We start from the raw sequence: 27985 nt of genomic DNA on the forward strand, positions 1-27985 counted from the left end.
GTTATACTTATTTTGCTTCAACAATCCTTTTTTACTGGCTTCATCCAATTTAAAGTTACTTCTCTCCTGACCTTAAATAAGACATTTTAGACACTACTCCCTCATTATTTTTCTTTTCTCCTCCCCTTACAGCCGAGATTTTTGAAATAGTATGTTCTCTTTCCTCACACCTGTTAATTCTTTAGTTCTTCACAGAACTTCTGATGGTACCATAACAATAACATTACACTGACCATCTCCTTCTTGCTAAATCTAACCAACGTTTTTCAGTCCTTTTCTTACCTGCTTTCTCTGCAAAAACACTTGACACCCACAACTATTCCTTCCTTCTTGAAACAATTTCTTTGGCATCTGTATCAACATTTTCTACCTTTTGTCCTTCTAGGAGTTTTCCCTTCTCATACTGTTTTATACTGTCCTCTTCTAGCCATCCTTTACCTCCTTTCCAGAGTTTTCTTCCTTGATCCTTATAGTACATTTTCCTTGAGCATTCTCATCCAAAGACATGCCTTTAATCTCCAAATCCCTAACTTCAGGCCAAGATCTCTTCCTTCAGCACTGAGCATTTTATCCAACTTTATGGGGCTCTCTTGTTCCAGAAGAAATTCAAATTCAACGTGCCCCAAATCTTCCCCTTAAAAACCTCCTCTTGTATTTCCTAAATTTATGAATATCACAATTCACCCACTGTCTAAGATAACAAATACTATTGTATTTCACCTGTTTTCCATATGCGTCCAAATTCCAAATCCTACTGATTCTATGATTCTAACACCTCAGTATCTTGGTCTCCCTATCTACTTCTAAGTTACTGGTACTTAAATTGAGGCAATCCTTTGCCTGGATTACAGCATCCCGATTGGTTGTATCCCCACCCCCCTTCCTTTTCTTACACCTAACCTCTTCTCTATACAGAGATCAGAATAATCTTTGTAAAATACCAAATAGTTAATACATTCCTATAATTGCTCTCCATTGCATCTAAAGTTTTGTTTTGTTTTTAAATAGAGTTTGGACCTTTGTCCCTTCAGTCAGATCTACCATTACTTCTTGTTCTTCCTCCTTTGACTCTCCTGAACTATTTGCAAGTTTTCAAGTACCTTAAGCTTGCTCTTACCTCAAGGATTTTGCACATTATGACTCATCCCCTATTGCCTAATCCTTCTACTTCATCCTGACTAAATTTTTCAAGTTTCAGGATACAATTTAAACCTCACCTCCTCTGGGAGTCCTTCCCTGACACTCAAGCTCTTCTGTTTTCTCTTTGTACTCTGTGCACACCCAATAATTAGATCTTATTAGCTATTGACTTTTTTTCTGGTCTGTTTTTCCTGGGACACTGTAAATTTTAAGAGCAGGGACAGTATAGAACCAAACGTGAATGATGGCCAATAAATAAATATGAAACGACATTTTGACAAGAATCTTTTCCCCAAGCAAGTTTCACATTTTTGTATACCATCTGCAACAGTCTACAAAATACTTTATGACTTAGAAGACATTTTTTTCATTGCAGATTGAGGCTGAAATGAAAAATACCCTATAGTCCTGATGCATGTGTATTGTCTTAGGTAAGTATAGTTTTTGAAGGCAGCAAAGAATGTACATTTACACAATGTATTTTAAAAATCAGCATTTGAATAGTCTCCTTTCTATTAGCTATTCAAGCTGATTTTACAGATGAAAATATTAAGTATGTGAAAAAGTTAAAGAGCTTATACAAGCATACACAACCAACTTCTGACCTGTCTAGGACTAGAAACCAGGTCTCCAGCTTGATACGTACCTATTACAACCTCACATCTAAGGTAATGACAGCATAGAGATCATTTCAAGGATTTTGATGAATTAAAAGTTTAAATATTTAAAGACCGAGTTCATCAAGTCTTAAAGACCACAGGGCTCTTAGGAGGAGAAAGGCATTTTTCAAATTAAAGCATGTTTGAAATATTCTCACTCGCTTATTACCCATTAAAAAATACATGAAGAGGCTAAGAACAGAAGCTAGAACCCCATACTTTAAACTGAAGGTGACCTCAGCTCTGCAAATTAACAAAATTATTCTCTCCAGATTTAATTATATTCATTTTAAAGAGATTACTTCTGAGATTTAAAGTGATGAAAACAATCATTTGGGTCTATCTCAGACCTTACTTGAACTGAGGCTTTTCACCACTGTAAGATTTTTATTTTGCTAATTTACTGACAACATTCCTAAGAATGATGTGGAAGCAAAAACCATTGACTAAGGAAATTAAATTCTTCTACCACATTCAGGCTTTCAATATAAACTATTTGCATCTGAAACAGTAAAAAAGAAAATTAACACTCAGAGGCAGTACAATGGAGGGGGTCACAGAAATTTGGGGAATTACCCAGTCTACATTAGAATCTCCACTCCAACTATCCATCTCTGTGAGCAAGTTATCTATACCCCCTAAAGCTCGGTTACCTTTTTTGTAAAAAGAAAATTACAACTGCTCCTCCCAGCATTGTTGTAACGATGAAGGTGAGGTGATGTGTATAAAATGCCAAGAAATACCATTAGCAAAGTTGCTACAGTTGCTTCTATTACAGATGTAAATCTAAACTAAAACAAGTTTCCCCCAGAGAGTCTTTTCAGATTTTAAATTGCTCTAGAATAGATCCATTTTCTTTTGATTTTTCTCTTACTAGAACACATCAGCTCTCCAATGACCGAAGTGGCACATATTGTTTAGTAGGAAGCAGTTCCTACAACTGTTAAACCAACTGGCTAGCCCTGCCGGTCTTCTCAGTGAAAGCCTTCATCTCGTCAGAGATTTGGCCTTGTAGAAGTAGAAGCCTTTGTCTCAAGGTGTTCTCATCCTCAAGGACACCTATGATTCAGGTCTTCCAGTCAACAGTGTGATGCTATTTGATTAACTAAAACCATTGTAAACCTGAGTTGTCATCTGGACAGTTAGTGGTCCCCTTGATCACTTTCTTTCTTCAAGCCCCAAAATTGATGGATTGTGGCCACATGTGTAGGTCTCACTGGAGAATTATGGTCTCTTAATAAATCCCATAAATCTAGTTATCTTTTTCCTTCAGCTTTGGAAATGGTGTTCCCCGAGTTGCCAACAGATAAAGGATTTGGTCCACATTGAAGATTCAAGTTGGGTAGAAAGCACTACCAGAATTACACTCAGCAGGTGCTTACATGAGAGAAACCTAAGAACTCAGCATAGCCAGGTGATTACACTTTGAAAGAAACAAGTGAGGAAAACACAGGTGTGTCTGTCTCATCCTCAGACATAACCTCACACAGGACAATGAAAGGTAGAATTTCTTGCACGGTGCAAATAGAACTATGGTATAACTGCTGTAGTATCTTGGGTGGGCGGGAATCAAAACGGAGACACATTTGGCTCATTACAATGTAGAAGGGGATTTGATAAGAACTTACACTAAGTGTTTTACTAAAATAAAAAACTATCATCTCAATCCCATGACTAAGAAGCCTCATGGTTGCTGTGTTTTTTGCTATGGCAGAGAACATTCTCAGAGCACAAAGCTACATACATCCTTAGTTCAAAGAAGAAAAGAAAAGCTATGATATACCTTGGCATAACAACAGTGATGGCCTTATGTACAGGTTTTGGGAATTTCTTACATTTTTATTCTGGACCCATCAGGTGGGTCACAGTGGATATATGGGTCATGCTAGACAGGTTTCTCTTAAAACATAAAAATAACCTGATCTTATAAACTTCTGCTGAGCAGTATTATGATTGTGCCCATTAGCTGTTTGTCTAACATTTATTTGCCTTGTTCTCATAGATCTAGTGCTGGAACCACCCTGGGAACAACATCTGATGGCCTTACCTAAGCAAAACCAGAGCTCCTGGGGAGACCAGTAGAATACTTCCTGCTTTTTATTAACTACAGTATCTTTATACAATGAGAAGTATGATAATTTGCTATAAAATAAAAACAATGCAGATCATAAATGTCACCAAGGATGTCACCACATTGATCTTCGGCACTGTCCCTGTGATTTTCACAAAAATGCTGAGATAGGCAGCCCCCACCTTACAAGCACCGGTTTTCTATCTATTTCTAGAAGATTCACAACGTTAAGTATCCACTTTCAAATTCCCAGTACACAAAGTTCCATTTCTTAATTGCTCCTCAGGCCTAATAGGTACCATTAAGGAAAAGTTAGCCAGGCTTCTATCATAAATAGCCTGGGATTACTCACTTCCTTAAGAACCATCACCATCACCACCACCTTCTGGAGAAAACCTTGCTCCCAGGTGCAGGTTGTATGGGATTAAGTAACATCTACCTTACAAAAAGAAAATCTCTGTGGCCTGAACAAGTTTTTGTTAAAGATGACTCCTCAGAGCAATTTATTGGGTCAAAATTCTAAAAACCTGATTTCAGCTTAATCCAATTTATCATGTGTACACTGTAGAGAATATTTCTATGTGCTTTCTTTGCTCAGGGAAAGTGAAGGTGTTCTAACTCAACATATTTAGTTTTGAAAAAAAAGATCATACCTTTCAAATAAATACCTCTCAAACCAATACAAGCCAAGGAAAACGTCTATATTTATAATTAATTACCTGAAGGACTTTACATTTATCTCATGGTAGATATAGAGTTCTATGGTAGAGATATAGATTTTATAGCAAATGTAACTGGAGTCACATTAACCAAAATCATCCCTGGTCACTCCTCAAGATTCTAAGTCCCAGCAGGGAGAATTTCATTAACTAAGTCAAGGTCAAATGCTCAAGACTTTAGCTGCCAGTATCTGGGAAGTAAAATGCCTGTCCCTTTGCAGTGTCGGTAGAAGGTTGAGTCCTACCTTACACAAATATTCCCTAATGTTAGGAAATTAACCTCAAATGAGTTCTTTAGATACAATGAAGAAAAAAAAAGAGGCAACCAACTATGTGCTACATACTTAGGCAGTATTTTAGATTTCTTAAAGTTCTTTATCATTTCTGAAAGTACCTTGCTGAAGTTTCAAAACCAATTCTGATATGTAAACATCACTGATAAAAATGAGAGAATGAAACTCCAAAAAGGCAAATGAATGGCCCAATGCAACAATAAAGAAGAGACTTCGTTTTCAAGGTCCAGTATGCCATGCAAGATTAGTGGGCATACTTGAAGAATGTGTTCCTTAACTAAACTACTTCTGGAAACAATCTAGGTTAGCGCCCTTGAAGAGGCACAGTTTACTGTGTACAATTCAGTATTCCCTAAATTTAACCACAGACCCCTTTTTCTTTGGATGTCACCCAGAATTATCTCTCTGTAAATTTAATCTTGGAAAATTCTACTCTGTTCTTATTTGAGAAATTACATTCACAAAATGTTCATTAATCACTACAAACAAGTCAATTTTGGTCAAGCATTTTTATGCCTGACCAAGCAGCACCGGGTGTTTTTTTGCCACTAAGTATTCAATAAGTATTACATGATGGGCTGAAGTAGTGTTTTCAGGGCTCCTGTGGATAGATTTTCCAGCCAACTCTGAACACCTTTCATTATTTTTTTATATTAAGCATATCTGACCCAAATACACCATCATTCTAATACAAGAATTTTAATTTTAGACTTTATATGCATAATTATGCCTGTATTTGTTCCACTTTATGGGAAGCAGAGGTCTTTTGAGAAGATATTGCCAAAACTTACACTTACTTCCTAAGTGCTTCTCATCGTTAAAGACATGCTTTTGAATTTCCATCTACTGTCAACCATAGCTGAATTTACTTGTGTCTATTAAATAATCCTCAGTTTTTTATGCATTGCCTATCACCTTCTTCCAGAAACCAGATACTCACCATGATAAGCAAAACTGTGTATTTCTAAAAATGGCATTTACACACTATATTGATAAGGGTTCTCCAAGAAAATAGAACTAAGAGGAGATAGAAAAATGAAGAGATTTTATAGAATTGGCTTACATAGTCATGGAGCCAGCAAGCCTGAAGTCCACAAGGCAGGCCAACAGTGTGGAAACCACAAAGGATTTGTTTCCGTGCTGCAGCTTGGAGGTAAAAGTCTCCTCTGGAAAGTCTCAGTTTTTCCTTTTAAAGCCTTTGACTGATTGGATGAGGCATTTGCATATCATCAAGAGTAATCTCCTTTACTTCATGTCAGCTGATGGTAGATGTCAATCACATCTGCAAAATACATTTACAGAAATGTCTAGACTAACATTTGACTAAACAAATGGCCCCCATAACCTAGCCAAACTGACACAAAAAAGGGTAGCCATCACACAAAACTTCTTTTATTTGCACTGTCCTTTATCAGGCTTACTGTCTTTCAAATTGTAGTACTAACCTCCTGTGCTTTTCTAGATGCCTAAGTCATTTCACAGGTGATTCTCGAACTGTCACCTGAGAACCATCACCTTAATTGGTCTACGCCATCAATACCTTTTCCTGGAAATCCTTCAACAAAAACAAAGCTCTTTTTTATGGAGATTTTAATTTAAAAACATAGCAAAGGGATTGTGTCTATGATGTCATTTAATTCAACAGCAATAAACTCTCATGAAACAAGAATTCGGTCAACTTGACAGTGTACCCAAATTCCAAATAGCTAAAAATAAATCTGAAGGCTTAGAAGCTTGTGTTTTTATGACTCTGATCTTCCGACCACGAAAGCCTCACCTTCACCCAAATGAGAGACCAACAATTCCCAGAGACACAGATTTAACTAGTCTTTTTTTTCTTTTCTTTTCGAATTTTTATTTAAATTCTAGTTAGTTAACACATAGTGTAATATTGGTTTCAGGAGTAGAATTCAGTGATTCATCAAAAAGACAAATACCATATGATTTCACTCATATGTGGAATTTAAGAAACAAAACAGATGAACCTAAGGAGGATTGGTGGTGGGAGAGAGCAAGGAAAATAAGCCACAGGACTCTTAAAGATAGAGAACAAACTGGGGATTGATGGAGGGAGGTGGGTGGGAGAGTAGATGGGTAATAGGTCTTGAGTGGAACCTGAAGTGCAAAAGCCTGCAAATCACTGCCTTGGAAGCTTGACACCCTCACCCACATTAGGAAAAGGGAGACATCTGAAATTAACCAGTTAAGGACCTTTTGGTTAAGGGTAAATTTATTTGTTTTTTAAATTTATTTTAGAGAGAGAGAGAGAGAGAGCAGGGGAGGGGCAGAGAGAAAGGGAGAGAGAGAGAAAGAGAGAATCCCAGCCAGGCTCAGCACTGTGACTATAGAGCCCTACTCGGGGCTTGAACTCACTAACTGTGAAATCATGACCTGAGCCGAAATCAAGAGTCAGATGCTTAGCCAACTGAGCCACCCAGGTACCCGGGGCAAGGGTAAATTTCTAACATCATTTTCTCTCGGTCTGCCATTGCATTAGGAAAATGTTGTCAAGTATACAACGCGGGGCGCCTTAGTGTCTCAGTCTGTTAAGCGGCTGACTTTAACTCAGGTCATGATCTCATGGTTCCTGGGCTTAGGCCCTGCATGGGGCTCAGTGCTGATAGTGGGGACACTGGACCCTGCTTCGGAATCTGTGTCTCCCTCTCTCTCTCTCTGCCCCTTCCCCTGCTCACTCTCTCCCTCTCTTTCTCAAAAGTAAATAAACATTTTTTTTTTAATTATTCAGTGAAATTTTTGTCTCCCATTAAAGAAACCCAGTCGTGGGGAGGATTCTTGGTTTCTGCTCAGGTCATGATCTCACAGTTCGTGAGTTTGAGCCCTGCGTGGGGCTCTGTACTGTCAGTGCAGAGCCTGCTTGGGATTCTCTCTCTATTCCCTCTCTTCTGGCCCCTCACGGTTTGTGCTGTCATGTGTTCTCTCTCTTTCTCAAAATAAATAAATAAACTTGAGAGAAAGAAAGAAAGAAAGAAAGAAAGAAAGAAAGAAAGAAAGAAAGAAAGAAACCTAGTCATAGATAATCAAGTCAAAAGATGCCCCTTTCCAGAAGCTATTCCATCCTTCTCCATTTCTTCCAGGATCTGAGCTTTTTTTTCCCTATTAGGCCAAGAAAAGTACCTAATTATTCCTTGCACTGCACCCACCACCACAAATCTCCCTGTTGTATAACTAATGCTTTTCAGCAAATTCTAGTTTGCAATTAACAATAGTACCTACTTACCCATCCACAGATGAGCGGTTTAGAAGTCCTGTATTGTTTCTACCCCAGTAAGAAAGTTTCCAACAATGAACTAGTGTCTCTTCCCACGCTTCAATATCAGAAATATGGATCTTTGTCACATTGTGTGTTGCACCATGAAAAGCCTCTGGAAGGCATGCCTGTTTCAAATAAAAATCTTTGCCTCCACCTTGTGGTTGACAGGCCTAAAGACAGATGGCCGTGCAGAAATCTATTCTGAAATCAGATTTTCATAAAACGGACAGTACTAATCACCTGGAATATGCTTACTTTGTGCTACAGCTCTATTTAGAACAACATGAAAAGCCAAGTTAACAAGATACAGAAGTTTCAACTTTTATTCTCAGAGATTTTAACAACTGTGTCAATTTGGCAACTTTGTACACAACACAACCAAATGATCAGTCTAATTTTTTCATTTAGTTCCTGAGAATGTTTAAAATTTTGAGAAAAAAAAATTAAGCAATTTTTCTCTCTTTAAATATAGCATAAGTGATGGAGTAAGAATTAGGTAAGAACATGTAAAAAAAAAAAAAAACTAGTATGATACTTCACTTTTTACACACTGTATCGTTGTCTATAACTGACCTGTGTGCTTCGGGGCCAAAATATAACTCGAAAACAGAGTTTGGGATAAAGAGGAACAAGAGGTGTATTGCTTAGTGGGGCAAGGAGACTGAAGCAGGCTAAGGTCTTCAGAAACTGCAAGCCTACCCAGAGGAAGGGGCTTGACGATGCGGAGGGGTGGGTAGGGAAATACAGGACCTAGTCGGTTTCTACACAAATTGTGTGTGTGTGCCAGCCTCCTTAGTGGTTTTTCAGGCTGTGTGGTTCCTGAAACAAAAGACCAAAAGAGGAGGAGAGGTTTGGGGAAGACAGGAAAAAGGTTACTTTAAAATCAAGCTCCTCTGAAGAATAGTGCAGCCATCTTGATTTTTGTTCAACTTCATGCTTTTAAGCAGTTTTGATGTTACTTTTTTGGAAACTTTCCTCTATGATCTCATCTAATCTTCACATTTACATGAGGCAGATAATCCAGATCCTAATACATCTAATTTACAGGTAACATGGGTTTGGTGAGATGAACACAAGCTAACAGCAAAGACTGATCTAGCAATACTGAACATGCACTAAGCACTTCCCGTAAGTCAGGTACAGCATGTACTACTTGGTAAGTGTGCCACTTACTATGGCTTAATCAAAAGCCACCCTGACAGAGCAGCTGAAGACAATTGCAATCATTAAAAGTTTGCTCACGTCTATCCGAGTTGACTGAGCTCAGGGTCTCTCGTGCAGTTGCAGTCAGGCAGCAGTGGGGCCCATCCTGAAGGTGGTTCCATTCACATAAGCTGGACTGGGCCCAAAAGGAACCAGAGGGCGGGCTCGAGGTAGTCTGGTCAGGTGGTCTTCTCAGGCAGCCTCAGGACAGCCAGACCTTTCTTAGGTGGCTACAGATTCCTGAGTTTTTAAGACATAATGGTGGAAGCTGTCCTTTCTTTCTTTTTTTTTTTAATGTTTTTATTTATTTTTGAGAGAGAGAGAGCTGGGGAGGGGCAGAGAGAGAGGGAGACACAGAATCTGAAGCAGGCTCCAGGCTCTGAGCTGTCAGCAGAGTCCCATGCGGGGCTCCAACTCGTGAACTGAGATCATGACCTGGACTGAAGTTGGACTGAGCCACCCAGGTGTCCCTGGAAACTGCCCTTTCTAATCAACCCTTCGATGTCAGGCAGCATCCTTCCCACTGCATTTTTTTTTACTTATTTTTTTTTTATTTATATTCATAACATACGGTATAGTCTTGGCTTCAGTAGTACAACCCAGTGATTTATCACTTACATATAACACCCAGTGCTCATCCCAGCAAGTGTCCTCCTTAATGCCCATTACCCATTTAGCCCATCTCTCCACCCAACACCCCTCCAGCAACCCTCAGTCTGTTCCCTGTATTTAAGAGTCTCTTATGGTTTGCCTCCCTCTCTGTTTTTATCTTATTTTTCCTTCCTTTCCCCTGTGTTCACCTGTTGAGTTTCTCTTTCCACTGCATTCTATTTTAACAGGCAGTGCTTCAAGACAAGATGAGATAGACTGCATTTGTTGTTGAATGAAGTATCAAATAATTTGCAAACGTTTTAAAACCACCCTCCAGATAAAATTTGTAGATCAAACTATTTGTCATTGGCAATGGCTATGCAGAATATGACAAAGCACTCCTAAGGTTGGAGAAATCATGTAAATAGGAGTCTAAGCCAAATATAGATTTGCTGAGCAGAAAGAAAATCACCATTTTTAAAAAATTACTTTCTAGATCAGTAATCTGAGAAGTAGTGCATAGAATAAATTTAGATATTATAAAATTACTCAGATGAAAATAAGAAACTAATATAAACTCAGAATAAGGTCAAAACTACTACAAACTTACCATTGAAAAACGTGAATTACAGTCTACAATGAGTTTTTCTCATCCAGTTTATCATATTTGGCTCATTGTCATTCATATGTTCCCAATTATGATGTCTAATATATTCAAGTCAAGCTGACAAATACACTCAGCTATTAATCTAACTTCTAATAGAATGTCTCTATGTAAAAAGCACAGAATTATATAGTGAAGCATCATCAGTTATTAACTCAAAAGACTGCAATAATGAAATCTGTGATTAATTTTGGTTCAAATAAAATCAACGTCACCAATTAGCAATTATATATAGTCGATTATATAATTTTTAATTAGCACAACTGTATTTCAAAATGGTTGCTCTAAGCACTTCCATGGCTATATCATGCAAACATTGAGTAAAATTTTCTGACATGTTAAAAATTTTAGAACCGCATCATTGTTGCCGTAAATTTAGACCAGATCATTGTTTGTGAAAATAGACCTCCCAGATCTTTCTTCTATTTCTTAGCTGTTCCTGGAAAACAGCCACGAAGGCAGGATGTACTGTGGTTTAATACATAACTAAAAAGAAGACACTTCCCTCAGGAGCACCTGTCTATGAAACTGGTCACTGCCTCCACTCCACTGCTTACATTTACGAGCCGTATGTAGAAAACATGAAAGGACTGGACTTCTACCTAGAAACTCAGGTGATCAGAGCACACCAGTGGCACGACCTAGACCCACCCATCCCTTGTGCTGCAAGTGCGATGAGGCCATCACTATTTATCATTCATCGACTTCACGAAGATTTGAGACACAACAGGAACCGGAAGTAACCAGTCGTTTAAACTCCACTGTCTCTCTGACTTGTGTACCTCTGAGATTTGCACCTTTTCTGCTACTTTATGCAAAATACAGTACTGTTCACCCCTCCCAAGCAGAGATTGATTCATGACTCTGCCAGTCCAGAGCACAGCCCTTACAAAAGAGGAACAAAGATTGCATCTTGTCCTCTTCACCCTCCCCTCCTTAATAAAAGACTGTTTTTATCCCATTACATAAAATGCTAAGAACATCAGTGATGTGGACTTTTCAGGATTGAGCCCTTTTTTCTATGCACAGATAATTAAGGAAACACATTATTTGATTTTAATCCTAACCATAACACAACTTCAAAACAACTATATGATCCATCCTTAGTGAAGTCTCATTAAAAGCAGGCTTGTTGGGCACCTGGGTGGCTCAGTCAGTTAAGCATCTGACTTTGGCTCAGGTCATGATCTCACAGTTTTTGAGTTCGAGCCCCCCCGTGGGGCTCTGTGCTGACAGCTCAGAGCCTAGAGCCTGCTTCGGATTCTGTGTCTCCCTCTCTCTCTATCCCTCCCCTGCTCATGCTCTGCCTGTCTCCCTCTGTCTCTCGAAAATAATAAATAAAACATTAAAAAAATTTTTTTAGATAAAATAAAATAAAATAAAATAAAATAAATAAAAGAGGGCTTGCTTTCCCAAGTCACCATCCACACTTTCCAGCCTCTGTTTTAAGTCAGTCCATGCTCTTTTAGGAGCCAGGCTAAGAGCAAACTTGTGATTCATATCTACATTCTGCAGGTAGAACAGGAAGAAAAGCAATTTGGGAGGAGATGTCTTTCTTCTCATAATCCATAGTTCATTTTACCCCCAAAACAGAAAGTTCTCCCCTATATCAGGTTAGGCAACAACTATACCTCTTCAGAACTGAAATGGAATGGATGATATTTCTTCAAAGCCTAAGCCTAAAAAAAGTAACAGTACTTGACCACTACCTCCCTTAGACCTAGGCACACAGAACTCCAGCTCTGGGCACCACACTTTAGGGTACCTTGTTCTTGCCTTGCCTAGCCAGGACTCTCCCATGGCACCATGGAGCCAGACATCCATGGAGCCAAAGGAATATGCCAACCCTAGAATCTACTCTTCCTCCTTCCACACCTCAATCTAGTACCCAGGATGCCAGAATTCCATTCCATTGCAGCACCTGCACAGCCCTCCTCACTAGAAAGACCACACTGGTGGCCCAAGAGGCAGTTGTCTCTAGAGGACGTGGACAGGGGTTAGATTTGTGGACCAAGGTCTGCATATGCATATGTGTGAGATCACCACGGAGGTGGACAGAGACAGGCCACTGGGTAGACGCTGGCTTTTTGCATTTTACCAAGTTCTGTTACAGAATTCAGAGGAATCTAAGGATTTTAAGCTTAAACCTGGATTTTCAGGTTGTTATAAAAGTATGTTTGCCAAACAAGGAGGATACAACATGTTTTATTTATTTAACAGTTTGTCAGATTGCTTTCAAACCTTCAAATATTTAGACATATGCTATGTGGGCCTCCATTTGTGCTCCTCCACGTGGGCCTGCAGTTTTTCAGGTCAGGTCTGTATTTTACAGGTACCAAAATGGATCAAGTAAGAGACTTCTTCCCTCCGCCCCTCCCCTCCCTCCACACACAAAAGCAATACACAGCCTTATTCAGGCCCCTTTAACAACAAAATTGCACCAGGCTTATCAGGATGGTGACTTAAAGCAAGCTGCTGACTCTTTCCTCCAAACCTGAACAACTCTAAATGTGAAAGGAAACTAAAATGATTTGAAGAACTAACCGCCATGATAACAATAATTATGAGAACGTTTGGAGAGTCTGAAGGCTGGAGAATTCTCTAAAGGCTGTCTTGAATTTGGGAACATAGTAGGGGAAGAAGGTTGAATTGTAGTGGATTCAACCTCGGGCAAAGTACGCAGCAGAAAGCTTCTAAACTCTGCTCATGCATTCAGAAAAGTTTAAAAGTCTGATAAAACCATTAAAGGTGGGCTGAATAAGTGAAAAGATAGTCTATGCTCTTGAAGTGAATGACTGTCATAAAAATATAAATTTTCTTCAAATTTATCTATAAATTAAATGCAATCCCCCATTAAAATTCCAGGTGAATTTTTTTAAAGAATCATTCAAAATCCTTGTTGGAAAATATATGTAGAAATTTTAAAACATCTATAACAAAAAAGCCTAAAAAAAGAAGAGTAATGTCTGGGAATGTGCATAAGCAGATATTAAGACATAATACAAAGGGACGCCTGGGTGGCTCAGTCGGTTAAGCATCTGACTTCAGCTCAGGTCACGATCTCGCGGTCCATGAGTTCGAGCCCCGCATCAGGCTCTGGGCTGATGGCTCAGAGCCTGGAGCCTGCTTCCGATTCTGTGTCTCCCTCTCTCTCTGCCCCTCCCCCGTTCATGCTCTGTCTCTCTCTGTCCCAAAAATAAATAAACGTTAAAAAAATTTAAAAAAACAAATAAATAAATAAATAAAAAAGACATAATACAAAGCCATACAAATAATAAACAATATAATAACATACAAATAGTTAAGCAGAGTAGAATATAAATCCAGGCATATATGGGAACTGAAAACTATAGTAATGGCATCATAAATCAATGTGAAAACATTAGATTATTTTGTACATGGTCTGGAATTTTTCTTCAATGTGTAGAAAAATTAAATCTGAATGCTATCAAACAACATATGTAAAGATACAAATGGACTAAAGTCTTTAAGATAAAATTATAACACTCTGAAGTTGATAGAGAAAAATGTAAGCAAACATATTCATAACATGATATCAGGAACAGCCTACTTTAAAAAATATTCAAAAAGGACAAATCATAGGCAAAATAGTGATGGATTTTATTACATAAAGGTTAAAGAATGCTGTTCAACAAAGTATACCCTGAGTAAACTTCACAGACACATGCAGACAAAATGCATAAAGGAAAAAATAAAAATCTGTCAATCAAATGACTAGGGGAACCACAGGGCATTTTTAGGGTAGTGAAGCTATTCTGTATGATTCTGTAATAGTGGATAAATGACATTATGCATTTGTCAAAATCCACAGAACTGTACAACCCAAATGGTGAACCTTAATGTATGCAACTTTAAAAACATCATTTACGAGGTCAAGGACCACAGGGAAGAATCCAGACTATGACAAGAGAAGAAACAACTTCACCAACATAGTTAGGGGAAAAGGTGTCAACTTAGATAACTTTAGAAACAAAGTCTGGGGGCACCTGGATGGCTCAGTCTGTTAAGTGTCTGACTTTGGCTCAGGTCATGATCTCACTGTTCATGAGTTAGAGTCCCATGTCGGGTCTGTGCTGACACCTCAGAGCCTGGAGCCTGCTTCAGATTCCATGTCTCCCTCTCTCTCTGCCCTTCCCCAGCTTGCGCCCTTTCTCTCTGTCTCTCAAAAATAAGTAGACATTTTTTTTTTAATTTAGAAACAAAGTCTGTAAAACTAAGGGCAAATATATACATATATATACATATATATATATATATACATATATATGTATATATATATTTGTATATACACACACATGTGTGTGCTTGTTCTGTCAGCTGAGAAGGCCTAAAAGAAACCATAACCCAGAAGCAATGAAAATACCTAGCACTCTGATCTTAGTTTCTAATACCAACCTCCAATAAAAGGAGCTAGGCACCCTTGGAGAAATGGCTATCCCAAAACCAAGGGAGAAAATATTCAAAGTGAGAAAATCTCCAGAAAGAATGGAAGTGCTAAAAAAAAAAAAAAAGTATGGTGGGTGGACCATGAACACTGGGATAAGTTAAAAGGACACAGGAGTCAATGTAAGGAGTTTCTAGTGGTCAAAACTAGAACAAAATAGACACAGTAGTATTGGATTATAGCTCAAAGTATAAATAAATGTCGATAAGTTAGTCCATACCAATATAAATAAATTATTGTATAAATTAGTAAATGAGGAGAGACAAACTTCCTTGCAAAAGCATTACAATGAATTCTGTAAATATTCTCCCCCTAAAAGAGGGGGAGCATAACTCCCCACTCCTTCTGTATGGACTTTGAATAGTGACTTTCTTCCAAAGAGTATACTATGTAAAAAGGGGGGAAAAAAGAGACTTTACAGGAAAGAAACCTAAAAAACACTGCTTCAGCCAAGTAATAAAAATCAACATCAATAGTCATAAGTCATGTAGATAGAATGTACTCTTGATAATGATCGAATGAACATGAAACTTTACTTCAGTGGTCTTTCTCCTAAAAATCCATAAACTCAGTTTATTAATGAGAAAAACATCAGACAAATTCCAATAGAAAGACGTTCTACAAAATACCTGGGCCAGTACTCCTCAAAATTCTCAAGGTCATCAAAACCAAGAAAAGTCTGAGAAGCTGTCACAGCCAAGGGGGGCCCAAGGAGACATCAAAATTAATACAATGGGGTACCCTGGTTGGCATCCTGAACCAAGAAAGTGTACTAGGTAAAAACTAAAGAAATCTAAATAAACTATGGTTCACTAATTGTAACCAATGTATCATACAAATGTAAGGTGTGAAGAGGGGCAACAATATGGGAGTTGGGGAGGAAGTATGGGAACTGTACTATTGGCTCAGTTTTTCTCTAAATCTAAAACTGCCCTAAAAGATAAAGCCTAGTAATAAAAAAAAATTTAACCTATTAATAAAAAATTAAATAAACAAAATACAGATGAGGAAACCCAAAAGACTTGTGAGCATATAAAGAGATAATCACACTCATTAATTATTGGAGAAAAGCAATCAATGAGATATCAATGAGATATCACAATGAGATTATCACTTTACCTCTGTGAGACTGAAGAAACTTGGAAAGCTGTGTAATGACAAGAGTTGGTGAAGATCTGAGGACAAAGGACCCCTCATGCACTGCTGGTTGGAGTGCAGTCTGGTGTATATGTTGTGGGAGGAATCTAGAGGCCCTTAGCCAATTACTCATAGACGTAAACTCTGATTCCACATTCTGTACTTGGAGATAAATACATAAACATATAAATACATTTAAAATTATCACGTGGGTCTGAAAAAGAACATGGAGGAGGATGCTTTTGTAGTGCTGTTTGTGGAGGTAGAGAGTCAAACAAAAACTGCCTATCCAGCCCTAGCCTAGAAGAATAAACAGGTAGAATGTAATGGACCCACACCATGGACTATTACACAGACATTAAAAACACCAAACAATGTGCATATAGCAACATGGATGGATCTTAAAATCATAGTGCTCACACAAAAAAATAAAAAAAAAAAAACAATGACATTTTTTTACACAATACCATCTATTCCAATGAAAAATACATACCTGCAAAACAAAATTTTTATATTTCACAAGAACAGATACATAGTGAAAGTATACATAGGAAGCACATAGAATGATTAGTCATAGGCAGAGGGATATGGGGTTATGGGGATATATTAAACGCTGAGCCTTACATGAACCAAAGATGATAATGTATGTTAACTGAAAAGTATGATTAACATCATTAACTACCTTCTATCCTTGAGATCCAATGAGAAAGCAGAAAGATTCCAACTAAGATATATAGTTGAGACCTGAAATCTCAAAATGTGATACCAAGACTTCCTCATTCCTATAAGTGAAATATAGTCTAGCTCCATACTATCCATGGCTTTTCCAAGAGCTCTCCCATGGTCTGTGATAATTGTGAGGGAGATGAGGAAGATATTATGTGTATTCAAAATATTCTCCAGTGTAAATCATCCAGGGCCCCAATACCCATGCCTCCTTGGCACAGGCCCAACATTTCATAAAGATATCACTCTCGGAGATCAGGTGTGTCCATAGTCTCCTGCCCAGGGACCAGTAAGCCAATGAGTAGGCCAAAACTTAGCATCTTCCATGTGCTGTTGAAGAGTAGCCTACATTGTCATTTACTCTTGTAATACCAACCAATTCTGACAACTGCTGAGAAAGAAAAGGGATAATGACTTCCCCAGTTGGAGTCCTGCTGTAGTATCCTAGCCCCCACATTAAGTACAGAGTGGAGCCAGATTCAACACATTCAGAGGAAACTATGATCTTTTCAAGACACTGAAGAACTATTCTCCAAGGAACAGAATTAGTTCGAAGTGGTTAAAATGGAGATTGGTCCAAGAGAAATGTTATCTGATTCATGGTTCCACTGAGTTTAGCCTAGACTTTAATTTCTTCAAGATCTCTGGAGCCATTAATAACAATTATTTTAATAGCTGAAGATTAGTGTTTACTATGTGCAAAGCATTGTTGAAAACACTTTAACTGCACTATCTCATTCCAACACACACACAAAAGCTCTATGAAAAAGCTATAGTAATTATACCAATTTTATAAAGCAGAAAATTGACACATATGAGATTAAGTGACTGGCTAAATGGTACTTTAGTAAATGGTGGTGGAGCTGGGATTCAAAGCTAGGCAGTCTGACCTCAGAGCCCATGTACTCAACTTGTACACCTCATTGTCTGTGTCCACTGGGCATAATGGTTAAGAAAAAAGCAGCTTCTCTAAATTATGCCCAAAGTTATGATAAAAGAAACATTTATGTTTGGCCAGAAAGGCATTTTCTCCAATATATTCTTTTTTTTTTTATGTTTATTTATCTTTGAGAAAGAAACAGATTGAGAACAGGGGAGGGGCGGGGTGGGGGGTGGATACACACAATCCAAAGCAGGATCCAGGCTCTGAGCTGTCAGCACAGAGCCCAACGTGGGGCTCGAACCCATGAACCACAAGATCATGACCTAAGCCAAAGTCAGATGCTTAACCAACTGAGGCCACCCAGTCTATTCTACCTATATATTCTAATAGCCAGGTACATTTTATATATTTTTGTTTGGGTGTGAAGATTTTAGTTTCCTTCCACCATCTCTCCCTTCTTTCTTGCCTCTCCAGTACTGTTATAACATTGCTAAAGATATGGTGGAATTTTTTAAATGTGTCAAGCATTTTGCAAAATTGAAGATGATACCAAATAATAAACTTGATGTTGTTTTCCACCTGTTGGAGAATTATATCTAGAACATATAGTAAAGAGGTAAAAATCAAGAAAATCTCTAAAATCTCCCCTATGGCCTAGATCATCCAAAAATGACAAGAACTCCTTTTTCCAGACAGAAGTCTTTTTTTCTCTGTCCCAGCTCCCATACAGTTTTTCAAAAACAATATCACCAAATAAATAGTTCTTTCTTCCCCAGATACTCAGTACATTGTTTTAGGTAAAAGAATTGAAGAAACAAATGAGGAAACATGACAAAGAGAGAAGGAGTCACCATTTTCACTCACTGTCCATTTCATGCATAGATTCAACAAACTAATTCTTAAAGAATATTTAAAGGCTTATTGTGGTAGACCTTGTATGGTACCTGATATGCAAAATGAACTTATCAGAAGTAGAAACACAAATCTATTTTTGAAATAAGCATCTTTGAAATTTGCTATGAAACTCCTCTACGGCTATGCCCATAATGGCATAAAATATATTTTATTAATTTATACTGTATATTCTATTATGTGTGCTCTATTAACCTTTTTTTAATCGAATTAACTTTTTAGAAAATGCTGACCAGCCGTCTACTGCCATCCAGTGTACTTCTAGGTTATCATAGGTAATCAAGTGCCCAAGAAATGGAAATTTATTCTAGTGTTAGCATAAAAAAAAAGATTATAGTTCTAGATCGAGGTAGAGACATAGCCATATATAGAGATATGGAGACGTAGATGTATGTCCATATTACATACACCAGTTTTCCCTTATATATTTCCATATATATTTCCCACCATATATTTCCCTTATATAACTAAGAACTGATTGCCAAAAGAGAAAGTTGACTGACCTGGCATGTGCTGAAAGCCTCACAGCACTTCAGGCAAATACACGGATTTTGGATTCTGTAAATTGAAAGGAACTTTTGTTTCCCATTAGTGGAGTACCAGAGGAAAAGAGCACTGAACTAAATGAAAGTGAAGAGACCAGGGTTTTACCTCAGTCTCCCCATCACACTGTGCGACCTTGGAAGTTTCATTCAATCCTTCCATACTCTCATCTGCAAAAATGTTCCCAGCACACTAGATAGCCTCTACAACTCCTTCTTCACCTTGTATTTCAGACAACAGTATATACTGTGTGTGTTTGATGCAGCTCAGATCTGAAAACTGTGAAAATATTACTCAGTTGACCCACTAGATGGTAGCAGAATCCTGACTACTGTAAGATTGCAGGCAGCCAAGCCAACTTTCACATCATTCTGAATTCCACTATCAGAAAGTTAATGGAAGGACTTTGGTTGTTGAAAGATTAGAGTTTTACTGTCACCTCTGCTATTTATTAATTGGATGACCTTGGGCAAATGAGCCCATTAAGGTTTCTGATTACCTGCCACAAAATCAAAGGGCACCTTCCAGATCTAACACTATGATTGAATTTTGTTTCCATAGCACAAACATGATACCTTTAAATAGTAATGTTCTCTTATCCTGCTTTAAGCCATTCAAACCATCTCCATTTGGCCTAAAGAAAAATTCCATTTTCTCTATTTAAGTCCTTGGACAATTAACAATATTTTTGTTTCCTCATCTGTAAAGTGAGAAAAATAGTATCTTTAAGGGGTATTGTAATGAGTAAATAGATATGACATAAACAGTAGTCATAATATTTTTTTTATTATTATGGTTTTGTTCCATGGCATCTGGATTTTTGCAGACCATTTCATACTACCCCTTTCTCCTGATATTTGAGGGTATACACCAGTGGTTTTAGCCTGATTCTCACTCACAGGTTCAGAGTCTGCACAGAACAGCACATGTGTCCAGAAATACCTTACAGAATTTTCTCATGTTAGTGTAAGTTGCTACAAAAAGTTCCAGGCCTTGGATCTCTAAGTCCTGAAGGAGTCTAGGTGTTCTGTCTCAGTCAATCCTCACTAAAACTTCTTGAAAGAGTCCTCTAAGGGCCCTCTGATATGGAGTTGTAACCCGTAGTCTCTTGGATTCCTCCTTAAGAAATGCAGTCAACCTGAAGGTCACCAGGCAAGCCCAGTGAGTTTCCAATCTTAGCAAAACACTGCAAAGACTAGTAACTGAAAGATACCTCTAACCTAGATCACAGACGCCAGTGTATCTGGTTCCTCCTTAAACTGGCTCTCTTTATTCACCACAATCATCAATTACATTACTTCTGTGTTAAAACATTGTGTTATATATTATGTGACAAGAGTTGCCACATTCTCTCAGATATTGGTTTATGGCCTTGAATATATAAAATACTGAGGATGCCAAACGCATCAAGTCATTGAAACTAAATTCCTAAGAGTCACTGTGCTTCTTTGACCTCATTGGCTATCATCACTTTGAAAATATTTAATGTAGGGGTGCCTGGGTGGCTCAGTCGGTTAGGCATCCCACTTTGGTTTAGGTCGTGATCTCACGGTTGGGGAGTTCGAGCCCCGTATCAGGCTCTGTGCTGACAGCTCAGAGCCTGGAGCCTGCTTCAAATTCTGTGTCTCCCTCTCTCTCTGCCCCTCTGAGAGAGACACACACTCTCTCTCTCTCTGTCTCTGTCTCTCTCTCAAAAATAAAAATAACATTAAAAAAATTTTAAAGAATATATTTAATGTTATAACCTAGCAGAATTAAGGTGGAAAGCAAAGCACAACTAGTTATAGTTACTACCAGGAACCATCCCCTAACTGCCTCATCTCTTTTTCTAAAGAACTACACTGTCACAAATTTCTGGGTTTTTTTTTTCTGTAATTCTGTGTTTAATATACATAATTTATTTATATATATCTCTATATACAGATATATGTTGATAGCTTGTTCTGTGTAACAGGGTGAGTCCAGTCAAGATACCAGTGCTAACAGGCAGTGGTGAATTACAGAACATGACCCAGCCACCCAAGACCAGAGTAGGTGATGAGAAAGCAGAACTAGGCATGAGCTGGATCTAGAACACCCAGAAGGGATGAGGACAAGAACCTAGAGCCTTTGGAGTATTCCAAGATCTGAAGCTGCTGGGCTATTGGAGAAACCAGAAGAAGATTGGTTATACTGTCAATGAGGCAGTATTAACAATCTATCTGCTTACACCAATGATGCCAAAGGGCCTTCGAAAAGGCAAGTTAAGACTGAAATAGTTCAGTGCATATCCCACATTTAGAAAGAATAATGAGCACAAAATAGAAGAGAAGTGGAGGGGGAGAAAAGGCCCACCTCCAATTACATATTCTTTAGCTCAGAAAACAATTCTTCTGGTATAGACCATACTACACTGATCTCATTAAGGGCAGAGATCAAACCTAGCCTGCCCTTTTTATCACCAGAGACCAGTCTGGTGCTTTGCACTCATATGCTCTCAATGACTGTTTACTGTTACTTTGTTACTGTTGGAGATGACCGACCGAGTATACACCAAAAGCAAAAGTATGTGGTGGTGTCCTGCTGAGTGACCAAAGTGTAGAATCATAAACTCTCTGATTTTTAGCCCTCTGCTGTTCTTTAAGCTGAGTGCATATACAAGTATGCAAAAGAATGCAATCGCCCCAAACAAGTGAAATCAGGATATAGGCTTCAAAGGACATAAACTCCCTACATGCCTGTTACAACTGGGGGCCGCTGGCACCCTGAACACCATTCCCACTACTGGTGAATTCTTTAGAATTGCTTCATAAACACGATACAATAGGCTGCTAGTCCAAAGACCGATAGCCCACACCTAGTCTTGGCATCCACTAGCTGTGTGAAGCAAGTCATTTAATTTTTTTTTCATCAGTTAGACTAACAGTCTAATTTCAGCAATAATAGTCCATTTCAGCAATAATATTCTGACTCTAAGCTGATCATGAAGAAGAGAAAATTGGATTCAACAAGGGCCAGCCAGCATTCCTGATTTGTATAAATTCCCACACAGTCTTTTACTCTCCCTAATCCACATACTTTTCAGTGTGTGAACGACTAAACTGCTTACAGGAGATTTACTAGTGACATAAACTCAAGGAGGATTCCAGCAAATTCCATGTAATCATCTTTCTGTGTGCTCAAGAGCAGTGTGAACTCTCACCGCTCCAACATGTCCCTGAACTGGTTAACCAACAGGCTGGGGGCACGAAACGTAAAACAGTTTAAAGTGAAGCTATAAAAATATAAGGATCCTTATACTTGTTCCAAGGTATGTTATATGTAATAGTCTTTAAGTTTACCACAGATGTCACATGAGAATGATGATGAATTGGGCAAATGTTGACAACTGAAATCATCAGAAGACAACGGATGCGGGGAAATAGACCCCTGGAGGGGGAATTCTGGGATGCTCAGTTTGCACTCCTGTGACACAGGGTCTGATGGTAAACAGTGTCCCAGGGCTGAAAGGGACTCCTACCCTTTAAGGTGGGGCCTGCAAGGAGGGGCAGGGATAGGGGATGATGAATTTGGAAACTGAGGCAGCCTGGGTGAAGTCATGAAAAAAAGCCATTTAACGTTCAGTCATACCTGCCCATCACCACCATCCCATCAGGGCGCGAGTGTCCTCCACCAAATTTACAACTGCAAACGTTCATTGCTTTATAGTGTGCTACCTTCCAGTCTAATAAAAGCTTTCTAGCCAGTCCCAATTTGGAGTATGACAGGATAAACATTCTGTTCTGTTTCTCCTACTGAATGTAGCTAATAACCAAGACAGGATTCATTGAGGGGCTCCTTGAAGAACAGAGCAGGTAGATTAGGAAGAAAGACAAGATTTGGAGTACCACTGAAACAGTAGTGTATTTACCTTTTTTTACCACTGCTGTCACCATGCCTAACCACCAACCTGCCTAAAACCTAGAAGTAAGCACCTGTGAAGGCAGAAAAGGTTCCAGAAAAAGAGCTCTAGTTTAGGCTTATGTAGTGGCTAAGGAGTCACCTGGCAGTACAGTGCAAGAGGTACCACAGAGGCCTAAAACTCTGAAGGAGAAAACACTTCCTTGCCAGTTGGAAAAGCTGTGGTCCTAAGACCTAAGAGAGTGGGGAGAGAAGGGTAAAATCTTACAGTTGTTCTCCCTATCTTTCAACCACCAAGCCACAAACACTGCTGGAGTCACCAGAAATGTTGGCAGAACAGAGTAAGTCAAATTTCAGATTTCTGGCGGCAGGACTGAAAAGAGGGACCTTGGGGAAATGGAAGTAATGGAGAAATTACAGAGAGGGAGGAGCTCAGGGAAGCAATCCTACAGAGTTGGCTGTACACTGCTGGGCTCACCTCCAAGCTATGCGTGCATGGATCTGACCTCAGGTGGCCTAGGAAAGACTCAAAAGACTCAAAAACTAAAAGTTAGATCATTGCCCAGGTCCCAGACTTGCAAACATGGTAAAGGCACAGGTCAGACCCAAACAGGACTGTAAAGACCTAGAAAATAGGACTGAAAGAGGGGATGTCACTACAGACTCTGTAGACACTGAAAGAAGAATTAGGGGATACCACACAGATGTCTAGGCACACGAAATTGACAACATAGATAAAATAAATTAATTGCTCAAAAACCACATACTATCTAAATTTGTCCAAGATGAAGCCATTCTGGAGGTCAGAAGCCAAAATCATTGGCAGGTCTGTATTCCTTTCCTAAACTCAAGAGGTGAATCCTTTATGTAGCCCCTTCCAGCTTTTAGAGGCCACCCACATTCCTTGGCTCATGGCCCTTTTCCTGCATCTTCAAAGCCAGCCCCAACCTTGTATCTCCCTGTGTCTTTGGTCTGTAATTACATTTCCCTCTGACTCTTCTGCTTCCTTCTCAGTTTTTAAGGACCCTTGTGATCACATTGGGCCCACCTAGATAATCCAGGATAATCTCCTATTTTAAATCCCCCTGATTAGCAACTAATTCCATTTGCAACCCTAATTCCCCCTTGCTATGTAATTTAACATATTCACAGGTTCTGGGGATTAGGACATGGACATCTTTGGGGGGCCATTATTGTGTCTGGCATAGCAAACCTTACTAACATGAATTTTAAGAATCTGGAGGGGCTCCTGGGTGGCTCAGTCGGTTAGGCATCCGACTTTGGCTCAGGTCATGATCTCATAGCTAGTGAGTTCAAGCCCTGCATCAGGCTCTGTGCTGACAGCTCAGAGCCTGGAGCCTGCTTCAGAGTCTGTCTCCTCTCTCTCTTTCTCTCTCAAATATAAATAAACATTAATTTTTTTTTAAAAAAAGAATCTGACATGGAATTGAAAAGATTTTGGGAGAGTTAAGGCAAAGCTGAAGCTAAGGAAGAGTTTCATACAGCCAAAGAAGCTGATTAAAAACTGATTTTTTTAATGTTGTTCTTATAGATTCTCCATATCTCATTAACATGACCCGAAAGATCAATAACTATTTTAGGTCAATAACTCCATAAGCATGAGGTTGAATTAAAAGTCCATTTGGTGTTCTGTGTGGTTAGGAAACTGAATGAGTGCATCACATATTTTAAAATATAAGCCTAAACTGAATTTAGAAGTGCAGCTTAACATGATAAGTGTAATCAGAGAACACAAAAAGGCATAACGTATTGATGTACCTGAAATAAAATGAATATAATTTCATTAGTGGAGGAAAACTCTGAGAAGAAAATAGAATAATGGATAGAAAAATACCATAATTACCAAAATTATTCTTACACAATGTGTGTTTTTGAAGAACAATCATTTGATTAAGCATATAATTACGACCATATAGGATGAATGGAAGCAATGTTTACAAGGACAGTACCCTAGGGTTGAAAATAAAAACATCTCCATCTGGCAATAGCTAATGAGAAATGTAATCTAGAATTCTATTAGATAAAGGACATCTATGTTACTTGTCAATAAACTATATTGACAAGTGACAGTTACTCCATATTAGTAAGTATATTCCTGGGGGGCAGATACACCAATGATTCTCAACCTTTCTTCCACAGAGGTTACTCATGAGACATGACAGCATTCAGACATGAAATGGACGTAAATGAGATTTAAGCTCAATTCCCTGTACGTTATTTCTGACGCCACCTCTTTCTTCCACTCCAGGTAATATGGTCAACAATTTGAGAATTAAATTCATGTTATTATAGGCATAACACAGGAGCTCACTACTCTATTGGATTCTCTCTTTCCAATATTGTGATAATTACCATCTGGGTCTCCATTATGTGTGACTACCCAAAGTGCCCCTTTAGAAGCTCTGAGAATCCGCAAATGGAGCTTATGTTCTTCTGGTTTGGGCTATGCCAGGCTTCCTCACCACTTTTCCCCACCCCCACCATCTAATAACTAGTCTCCATACTAGTGAAGTTGTCTCTGCTCTGCCTTACTCCGAAACTAGAAACTGCCTTCCTTTCTCCAAAACACAGCTGACATGAGACTTTATTCTTCAAATGGCGTGACTAAAGGAGTCCTGCTATAAGTTACCCTCATTTGGAGATCTTTGTTTTGTCCATGAGGTATCTCAAACACCTACAACGTTACCTGACCCATAGTAAATGGTTGTAAAGGGCTGTTGCAAAGTTTTTGGAGACTTAAGGCAATTACGGTGCAAAAGAGCAGGAAATGCTCCTCCTAAACTCTGTAAGTCACTCCTCAACTCTCAACTGAATTCCTAGGACCCATTCATTCTTTCCACTGAGGAAAATGCCACCTTTACTTTGTTCTGGCTGCTCAGGAGAAATCAAACCAGTTAATCCCATAATAATCTTACAGAAATGCTCTTATTGACCACAGAAAACAGTCATTGGCGTTGCTTTGTAGAGCAGTTGGGTTTCTTTTATTCCAAATCCAGTGTTCTCAAATAGGATCTTATTATTTTACCTTTGTTTAACTACAGGTTCATGCAAATGTTTACTCCCCAAACCAAAATGACATCTATCTATATCTACATCTACTTCTACACCTACATCTACCCCTACACCTACACCTACACCTACATCTACGCCTACATCTACATCTATAATTATATCTATATCTATCCCCAAAATGATAAGAAACTTATCTTTAGCAACACAAAGTACCAATGAGAGCTTTGAAGTTCCAGGATTTTTTTCCTTTAACACTGCAAAGAATCCAGATGAGTTCTCTGCCTTCCCCAGCCCCACCCCTACACACACACAGCAGCCTTGCCAGTGGAAAATGTTTCCCAACTCATTGTTAAGAGAAGGGAAAGAGATAATTTGTCTGTTTCTGGAATCACAGCGGTCATGCTTCTCCCCAGCCCCTGACCTACCACATACATGCAAAAATAATTTTGAATATCCTCTAATTCTTTTTATTTTTAAAAGTAAGTTGTATACAAACTGCCATATGAGACTGTTATTAGCAACCTATTCACCACTGATCTTCCCCCAAAACCAATGGTCCATCCAGTGTGTTATGACATTTCAGCTGAAAGCACAAGGCAGTCCTTATAACCTAAGATCTTCTCTCTCCTAGCTTTGTTTCCAAACTTAGTCATGCTGTGACAGGAACATTTTCCAAAATATATACAGATTTGGAATAGAAAGCACATACATGTATATAATCAAAGCAATAATAACTGTATATTGTAAATGAAGAGAGCTTACACAATATAGCACAGCAATTGGTAGCATAAGTAGTGCTTCATACTATCTAAAATCCCAAGAGTTTTAGTGATGATACAAGGCATAGTTAAGTATACGGATCTTGGAATCAGAAGGATGTGGGTTCAAATCCAAGCTCTACTTCTTATTACTGTGAATATGAGCAAGTTATATGACCTCTCTGAGTCAGCTTTCAGACCTGGAAATAGGCACATTAACACAAGTCTTAGAAGGTTATCGTACAGTGATAGAGATATAGTGGTGCTTCTAGAAAATCAAACCCCAATTCAGTTGGGCCTAAAATGCCATCTTACAGCCTTTTTGGCTCTAGTCAGCTTATTCTCCATCCTCCATAGCTACTACTCCATACCTTTTCCCTCTCCTCGAACCTGTGCCCACACCTCACCTCCAATGCTACTAAGGAAAAAAGAAGCCAACCTAAGTAGGATGACTATATAATTTTTCATCCAAAGTGAAACAATTTTGAGAGTAAGCAGGAAACTCTTATAATTACACCAGGACAATAGGTATCAACCAAGATTTTCCAAAACTAAGACACACAGTTACTTTAATTATAAAGACAGTGCCTCAATTTCCAATCACCAAGCTGAACTAATGCCCACCTATATCTGCACCCATCTCTTTTTTCTTGGCTTCTGTTAGAGTGAAAAACGTATTGCCTCTTCTATTAATGGCACATCCCTCTGCTTATGCTCTTGACCCATCTCCTCTCACCTTGTCAACTTTTCAGTCCTTTCTCTCTTGTCTCCAACTTCTCTCTCTACTGGTTCCTTTTCATTGACATTTAGATATTCTTCAGTCTCTTCTCATTAAAAACAAAAGTCCTTCCTCAATCCCGTGTCCTGCTCTGACATTATCCTATTTTTGCCTCTTATTTACAGAAAAATGCATTGGAAGTTTCCCACTTGTTTTCTCAATTTTAGCTACACGTCTACACTCTGCAGTCTGATTTCCACCCCCACCATTCCACTGAGGTGCTTTTGACAAGATCACCAGTGTTCTGAACAAGATCTCAA

General features: G+C 38.7%; 1 protein-coding gene and 1 long non-coding RNA gene across 2 annotated transcripts in view; one reads left to right on the forward strand and one right to left on the reverse strand.

Moving 5' to 3' along the window:
* GC (GC vitamin D binding protein) overlaps positions 1-3976 on the forward strand; it is a 31549-nt gene extending 27573 nt beyond the window's left edge. Inside the window, exons 12-13 of the mRNA XM_027058158.2 lie at positions 1517-1571; positions 3802-3976. Coding sequence (XP_026913959.1) covers positions 1517-1546 — 30 coding nt within the window. The 3' untranslated portion in view covers positions 1547-1571; positions 3802-3976. The remainder of the gene's footprint in view (positions 1-1516; positions 1572-3801) is intronic.
* LOC128314533 (uncharacterized) overlaps positions 3799-27985 on the reverse strand; it is an 85755-nt gene continuing 61568 nt past the window's right edge. The window contains exon 5 of the long non-coding RNA XR_008296279.1: positions 3799-6164. This is a non-coding gene — a long non-coding RNA (uncharacterized LOC128314533). The remainder of the gene's footprint in view (positions 6165-27985) is intronic.

This window comes from Acinonyx jubatus, chromosome B1 (assembly GCF_027475565.1).
Source record: "Acinonyx jubatus isolate Ajub_Pintada_27869175 chromosome B1, VMU_Ajub_asm_v1.0, whole genome shotgun sequence".
Lineage (NCBI taxonomy): Eukaryota > Metazoa > Chordata > Mammalia > Carnivora > Felidae > Acinonyx > Acinonyx jubatus.